Source organism: Coffea arabica, chromosome 11e (assembly GCF_036785885.1).
Source record: "Coffea arabica cultivar ET-39 chromosome 11e, Coffea Arabica ET-39 HiFi, whole genome shotgun sequence".
NCBI classification, from domain to species: Eukaryota; Viridiplantae; Streptophyta; class Magnoliopsida; order Gentianales; family Rubiaceae; genus Coffea; species Coffea arabica.
This window is the reverse complement of record NC_092331.1, coordinates 62,348,125-62,356,533: the sequence shown is the minus strand read 5'-3', so window position 1 is coordinate 62,356,533 and position 8,409 is coordinate 62,348,125. Positions and strand designations below refer to the sequence as shown.

General features: G+C 38.0%; 1 protein-coding gene across 1 annotated transcript; it reads right to left on the bottom strand.

Moving 5' to 3' along the window:
* Nucleotides 1-7,201: 7,201 nt before the first annotated feature.
* On the bottom strand, nucleotides 7,202-8,355 carry LOC113719018 (uncharacterized). Its single transcript, XM_027243992.2, has one exon. It carries the CDS (start codon nucleotides 8,218-8,220, stop codon nucleotides 7,345-7,347), a length of 876 nt encoding a protein of 291 aa, XP_027099793.1. The 5' UTR covers nucleotides 8,221-8,355; the 3' UTR covers nucleotides 7,202-7,344.
* Between the last annotated feature and the right edge of the window lie 54 nt (nucleotides 8,356-8,409).

The window sequence follows — 8,409 nt, the reverse complement described above, 5'->3', positions numbered from 1 at the left end:
TGAATTTATTCCCTTTCTTTTTTTTTTTTTTGTTGTGCTTCTTTTGTTTTCATTGTCATTGAAAGTGACTATATATTTTATTTTTATATTTTTTAGTTAGAATTTTATTATCAAGTGAAAATTAATCCATTTAAAGTGACAATTTTTTCTACCAAAAAGGTTTTTTTAATCACTTACAAGCTTTTAATGGAGGATAAATTGATCATTTCAATAATTATTTGGACGGAGTTAATTTCTTATTATTTTCCGATTGACTAAGGTGTAAGGTATTTATTAAAATAGTTTAGGTTGCAAAATGCAACTAACCTACTAATTCGTGGGGATTTTAATATTTTATGCATTTAACTCTATTTATTAATGTAGATAGAATTAGCAAAGAGTACGAGGGAATTTGTTTCTCTTATGTTTTTAACTAAGTAGGCACTAGCACTATTTATCATGTAGTTCAATTCTAATTACCATCACGAGTCATGACATGTCTCTCGAACTATATATCGATTCACAGAGATTTTTTACGTATTTATCCGTCAATATATCTCCCACATCCACAAGAAGATTTAAACATGACTTTTTATGAGAACGTGCCTTGCCCTTGTGACTAGTTTAGTCCACCTTCTTCCTTTCTTTATTCGTATGGGCTCGGTCAATCAATTCCCCCTTTAGTCTTTGATTCGATAGGGAAAGGGAAGAGGAGGCAAAGAATCTAATTCCCGATGGTGAATATTTAAATTATTTATGGAGCCCACCAGAAAAATTGACCATCCATCCATCCAACCAAAGTCCAAGCATACAATCACTACTACTTTTGCCTTTTCTTTTTTTTTTTTTTAATCGCCTTCCAGAGGTTTTGCCGTGTTGCGTTATACGGGCAGGTCCTATCTATCCCCATCACAAATTGCTTTTCACCGGGCATTTATTTATTTATATTATTTGGCACGAAATTGAAATGTGCGTACGTAATTTTTTTCCCTTTATTTTGGCGGAACAAACATTAATTCATGACGGAAAATGCTACCACCACCCTCTTGTTACAAATATCAAAATGACTGCATAAATAAATAAAAAGAGTTTCTGTTTCCCGGTCAAACTGCCCTTCTGTTTTTCGCTTTCCTGGCCCCTTGGGGGGGACGGGGGAATGTTCGAAACTCTCCGGGTTGAATTTCCAATGGCCCCCGCTGGACCTGTGGAGCTACAGAGACAAGAGTCCAGAGATGAGACGGGAAATCGAACACAACATTGAAGTCGCTGCTTAGAAATTAGAGTGGAGGACGGGTCCGGCGTGCAATTTTTTTTTTGTCGCCCTTAAATGCAGGTTCGAATTCTTTATTCGAGTGACTACGTACGCTACACCACTCGATAAAAAGTGATTCTCTTATTCCAGCACATTGAAGCATCATCTTCGATGGGAATCTGACACTGAATTCCATTAGTTTTTCTTTTTCCCTTTGGGAAAAAAAATTACTACTAATGAATATCTCAAAACAATTTCCTTTTTTTTTTATTTCTCTTTGCAAAAATAATAGTAATTGAATATCTAAAATCTACGTGGTGTGGTGTTCTTTTTGTGGATTGACATTTCGTCACAGATTTAGGCCTATGTTGGGAAGGGAAGAAGGACGATGTTTTCGTACTTGTGTTTGATGGTGTACTTCCTTTTTTTGTTTTTTTTTTTTCCCTGGTCGGCAAGGGCAATTATTTAACGTACTCTTTTTTTTTTTTCTTGGTGGCGTACGTACTTGAACTTGATAGTGCTGCTACTACCGCTACCCGACAAAGCCTCAAATTGTTGATCAATTTGCCAAATGCTCCGAGTCTGAGGGAGGGATGGAGGATAGTGGCGATGTACGTATCCAATTACGCCTTGTCGGGATTGATATGGATGTTATATTCTCTACATACTTACAGGTGCGTGCATATAATCGTATAGCACTCAAGTGTATTTAAATATATTCAAATTTTAAAAAATACAATAATTTTACACAATTGTAACAATTTGTAATTTTAATATTGTGGCTGCCGCTATTCCCTAGATATAGGACCTGTTCTCAAACGATGATGTCACTCTCTTGATCTCAACTTTTAACTGTTACAAGCTCACTTATTTTCTTTTAACAATTGCTTCTAAAATTACAGTTATTAAATTTTATTTTTTATTTTTGGGACGGAAGAAAAAGAACAAAGTAAGTGCTTTTTGATTCTGATTCTCCTCCTGGAAAATCAAAAGCAAATAATAACGTGCGCATTACATTACTACATTCATGCAAGAAGTACTACTGACTCTTCGCATAATAAACCACGGCCACACGGCCATCGTGGGATATGATAGATGATGTAATCCAGCAGGGTTCGCTGCTATGGCATGGTCCAAAATCCAAATGCAAACCTGGAACAAAGAATATTGATCGGTTTAGTCGCCATACGTACGTATTTCAAAATTTATTAGCATGAGATACTCTATTGATCTTTCACCTGGCTTTTGTTCTTTTGTCGTGGGCCTATTTCGCCATAGAGGTTCTTTTGTTCAGTTCTGATTTCTCTTCCTTTAAAATAAAAAATAAAAAAATTTCTGGTTTCTCATGTTAGTAATGGACGTTGGTGCCTCTTCCTTAACATGTTCATACTTACTTTTGTATTTTTAAAATGAAAGCACTAGGTTTAGTTATTTCTAATATGAGATAGTTTTCCAGAAAACACCTAAACTATCGTCTTTGCACGATTTTGCCCCCCCTCAACTATAAATTGTTACAAATAAGTCAATAAACAAAAAAAAAAAAAACTTACTTTAAGGACTTTTATCAATTTTGGCCGTTAGAGATGACGGAATTAGGGGTAAAACTGATCAAACAAAAAAATCAACCCACTAAAACAACCTAAAGGCCCTTGTTGACTAATTATTCCATCAAATTATGGCTAGAAAATATGGAAAATGAAAGAAGATGAAGAAACACAAAATTTTCTGTTATTTTTTGACTTAGTAAAGTCGGTTTTTAATCAAAACACGGGTTAATTTTTCTATTTGGTCAATTTTGCCCCTAATTCTATGGCATTTAACACCCAAATTGAATGAAGTCCTTAAATTAAGTTTTTTTAAGGGCTCATTTGCGACAATTTCTAGTTGAGGGGACAAAACCGTGCAAAGTGAACAAATTAGGGGCTTGCTAGAAAGTTTCCTCTTTTAATATAAACCTGGATTGGACGGTATCAACTTTTCTAAGGAAAAAGTTTTTAGTTGAATTTGTATTCATCCTTGAAACTATATAACTACTTGTTATTTATATTTTTGTAGGAGTGGTGCTATTTTTGTGTAATTAGGATAAAATAATTGTAAATCCAAGAATATATGTGTATATTTTCCATCGTCGGATCTACTGATTAATAACTCCTTCGAATCCAAATATTACGGTGAGATCTGTTGAATAGGTTAAAAAAATTTCAAATTTGACAATTAAAATCTAAAAACTCGGGTCTAATGGTGGGGAAAAAATGAAAAAACTGCCTAAAACTCACACTAGGAGAGGAGATTCTATCTCCTGGGAGAGAAGAAATTTGCTAAATTTCTTAGTGAGGAAAAGTACAGGAAAATTTGCTAAATTTGTGGTTAATTAAATAGACACATACTTAGTGGGGATGCTCAAGACGATGATGCGTCGTGTGTAGTGTGTAGTGTGTAGTGGAGCACTCCCAAGTCCCAACCCCACCCGTCCTTTTAAAATACCCTGTGCGCATAAGGTTCTCAGTTCTGTCAACCACCATGGTTATGATCAAAAGCCACCAAGATGGACGGGATGGAGACTGAAGACATGAGAGAGGTGGGGGCAGGCTGCCCGAAGAACTTGCAGTCCATTAAGAAATCTAACAACTGGGAAGAGCTAAAAATCTCGCTACCTTTCTCTTAAAAGAAGCGACAATTGACTAATCTGAGCGCTAGGAAGAGCTTCTTCTAGTATTCAGCTTTTGGACAAAACTACGTTGATATGGTAGAAGAAGATTTTGAAAAAGGTGAACCATTGAAAAAGCCTTCTTGCTCTGCTTTATTAACGAGTAATAAATGGCTTCCCATGTGTAATGGGGGCCATGCCATCAGTCAAGTACCATCAGGTCACTTCCTAGGGAGGACAGGCCAGGAATGGATCACATTAGCAGATTAAAGCATCATTGACCGTTGACCTCTCAATCAAGTTCGTAACAGATCTAATCAATGGCTGTTTTAAGGCCCACCATGCGCGACTGCATGCATGCATGAATTGCAGCACTGGGAAATTTTGAATTGGAGAAGACGCATAACTTCTTCTTCTTCCTCTATGAATGCTACTACGTGCCAGATCCAAAGGATTCAACAGTAGGAGTCCAATACAAAGTGGTGTTGAAACTGATTATGTGCATTCCTCTACGAATGCTTGGACCAAGCTCACCACTTCGGACTAAGACTACTGAAACATAAAGAGGGGTTAGGGGAAGGAAATATGCGTGAAGTATATTAGGAAGTCTTGAGTGAGAAAGGGGAAAAAGAAAAAAAATAAAAAATGAAACAGTGCACTCTTTATTACATTACGGATTACGAATGGTATGGTATTTCACTTTGGAAGTTAAGAAGGCAAGTCATTTTGTTTTGTATTAGACGGGGTATTATTTAAAATAATTACTCTAATATTTTTTTGTAACATGATATATATAAAATAAAAAAATATATTTATATTATAAATAAAATATTTATTTAATAAAAATGAACCTTCCAAACGCTCTCGTATTCCAAAGCCACATTTGACGATATTTGACCAATGATGCGTCTCGTTGAAAAATAAAAAATAAGAAGGTGGATCTTTTGGTTTCAATTATTAGTTCAGGCCTCCGTGTTTTCACAAAAGGGAACAAGTTCCCGCTCTTATCTTTGTCAAATTCGTAATCATTGCACACCAATTGGATTTGTTGTTTGTTTCTAGTGGTTAGATAATTTCCTGGGCAAATTTAAAAATGATTATGTTTGGATAGTAAATTTTTTTACAAATATTTTTTACTTGTATTATAAACACATTTTTCAATCCATATTTTTATATTCCTAACTATCTTTTTATCTTGTATGCATCACATCATAAAAAGTACTATAATAATCATTTGAAATAATACTCTAAACCCTAAACAAAGCAAACCAAAAAAAAAAGAGCATTAGAGTATATAAAAATGATAACTTAATTTTGTTTGGGGAAAGGGAGATTAGGATGGAGTGTTTATTGCTAATTGTCATCACTTCCATTGTAAATTCGACATATTGATAATTTGCTCGCTGGGTTTGATCATTGATGGAGGTGTAAGATGTGGACGGTAAGGATAAGATTGAATTTGTCAAAACAATTTTTCTGAGTCCGTTGTTTCCTTTGTCAACTAATTTCTTACCCTCGTGACTGCCTGTAGTCAGGAGTAAACATTTTGCTTAGAGTAGGTCAACTAATTTTCTTTTTTTTTTTTGTGGTTTGAAGGAAGAGTAGACCAAAGTTCAACTAGACAAGCCAATTGTTGCTGGTGTCCATGGCCCATGGATTTGACTGACGTTGGGAAAATGGACAGAAGGCCCATCGAAGCGTGCAATTCTTCAGCCCAGCCTCCAACTACTTAATTAAATTGAAGGCAGCTAGGCCGGTCAAAACTCGCGAATATCCTTTTATATGTCAACTCTAGCAACTTCCTCAACAGCTCCATTATACCCCCGGCGCGCGGACACGAGGGTCAAAAAAACCACAGAAGATTGATCGATCGATCGAATCGCCAAATGGTCATGCCTTTGATCCGGTTTAATGATTAACCCAAAGAATCAATTGAATCACTTAAGCCCTGTCAAGAACCGGTAAAAAAAAAAAAGATAAAAATTGAGAGGTTCAACTGATTTTTGTTAAATTTTTATTTGCTAAAATAAATATTTTAATTTTATTCAAAATTTTTAATACTTAAATAAATATTAAAACTTTGAACCGAGATTGAACCACCGATCGAATTGAGAATCGAAAGGTTTCCGGTTCACCCTCCGGTTCGAGTTTAAAAACACTGCTAAGAGACTAGTAATAGTAATCATTCATATGCAAGTGGAAACGTGATACGCATTCACAGACGGAGGGATTAGGGAATGCATTTGCCAAGAAGAAACCCAAAGTACTTATAGCTACTGTTAGGCTCCAATGAGGCATTGTTACTACTCTACTGCTACTTAGTATAGTGCGATACCGTCTAATCTGCATTTTTATCTTTCCCTCTTAATTAATAGTGTGAAAGTTAATATGAAATGAAGATTAGAGGTGCAGGGACATATAAATGGCTCTTTGGACTCGTACAATTTGCAAGGGGGCCCGGATGGCTGATGACCGTCCAACCTCCTCCTGCACAACATGTAATGTAATGTATAATGCCACCATTATTACGGGGAAGACTAACAATTAATTGATGATTCATTAAACCCAAGAAGTCACGAGTGGTGCTGTTGGAATTAAACAAACATTTTACTCTCTTCACAAAAGTGCTGCTACGAATGTTGTTGTAGCGTTGTTATGCTTGCTCACAAAAAGCCAAAGTAACTGCTGCTGGGAATCCTAATCCATTATATTATGGTGGTAGGTAAGAGTAGAGGTCCATCTTCCGACTGTTTTTTTTTTTTTTTTTTTTTGCAATTTTCAACGGGAGCATTGCTGGAGGGTGGAGCCTGCTGCGTGCGGTGCAAGTCTGATTTTTATTTACTGTAGTATCAAACAACAGAGGTGTGAGGCGATCAACGGGTGGGTTTTAAACTCTCTATTAAATATCCGGCCGCGTTTCATTGTTCAGCCGGCCTTTATCCTCTGCGCAGCGGTCGGTCGGTCAGTCATCAAAATGAATAAATATCTCCCCGGCCAACCCGTTGCCCACATCCACTTAAACATGAATATTGATTTCCATTAATTGATTCCCTCCCCCCGGGCCGAAAAAAAAAATGTAAAAGAAGAAGTAGGAAAAAAAAGCACTCTGTGGAAACGGGAACGACTTCACATGCAACTAGAGTAGTATTACACCACAGCAGAAATCCAGCAAAGCTCCTACAAAACATGCGTGCCTCTGCCTCTCTCGGGTTTCCTTCATCCAATCCAGCCTATTTGGTTTGGATAATGTTTGTGGACTCCTCACCACTACGACAGACGATCCATACGTCTCTTTGGTGCCCCTACTACCTCACACACGCACGTATACATTTGATTTAAATAAAGAATGAGAGAGCAGAAAAGAAGTGATTAACAACCAATTTGCTAAAAAATCTCTGTATTGGTTTTGGGAGGTATGAGGAAAGTGAATGGTCTCCCTCCAATCCAAGGTGCAGACGTAGAGACACTAACAAGGAGAGGTGGCGTTCTGCCGCAAGCGCCGCATTGGCCAGCCAAATTGTTCATTTGGAAGCTCCACGCCTAATGGCTTCATCACACAGTATCCCTTGCTTGAGCTTGAGCAACAACCAGTTACCCCGCTCCTCATCGCGCTGCAACCGTTGGTATCATCTACTACCACCCTTCTCCTTTCAATCTCATGAAGTTTTCCAGCTCTCTTCCTCAGATTTTGCCTCATCTTTGCACCATTACCATTCAGCCCGTTATCCGTTCTTTGATGTCTCTGAACTGGGATTGGCATGGCCTCCAGACCCATCAATTTAGCCACCACTCCAGGCCTACACCACACCACGCTCTCTCCACCTATTGTAGCCGGCAGCTCTCGTAATTTCCGCACTTCTGAGTCGAAACCGTCGCCACACAAACCTTTCCTTGATCCCTGATGGCAGCCGAGCGAGTTTCTTGCACCCGTGCTGAGGGGCACCATGTTCCGAAATGAAGATCTGTACATGGCATCTTTTCCATCCAGAGAAAACCGAGGGTACTGATTTAATGCGTTTCTTGCACTCCGCAGAATGTCGGAACTGTTGACACAAGACATGCGGTGATGCCGGTACTCCCCATATTCATCAACTTTTGCTCTTCTTGACGCTGCCTCTTCCAGCTCTAACTGCAGTATCATCTCCTCCAAGGTTGGTTGCCTTTCCCTGGAACCGGAAGTGACAGCATCCAAATACGGGGAATCAATATATGCCGAACCCTGCCCCATTTTTTGCTGATTAAGGGTGGAAGTTGATCCGTCACCGCTGCAAAAGTGTTTAAAGCCTTTTCTCATCTTAGCACCCAAAGCATTCTTGAGGAGAAAGAAGGACAAATCCTTCATGCCTTCCAGCCGCGGCTACAAAGAACCATTGAGAGATTTCATGGGCTTAAAATGTTGTCATGCAACATCACAGCTGAAGTTAAGTTGGAGGAGAGTCATGGAAAACAGCGTCGTGATTTGAATCAATAGAAAGCGGTGACTGTGACCTTTTTTCCACTCAGGATGGCCATAAAAGCTTTCACATGATAA

What these genes read in the sequence shown, in the direction of transcription:
- LOC113719018 (XM_027243992.2), bottom strand. Translation starts at nt 8,220, where the DNA reads ATGAAGGATTTGTCCTTCTTTCTCCTCAAGAATGCTTTGGGTGCTAAG.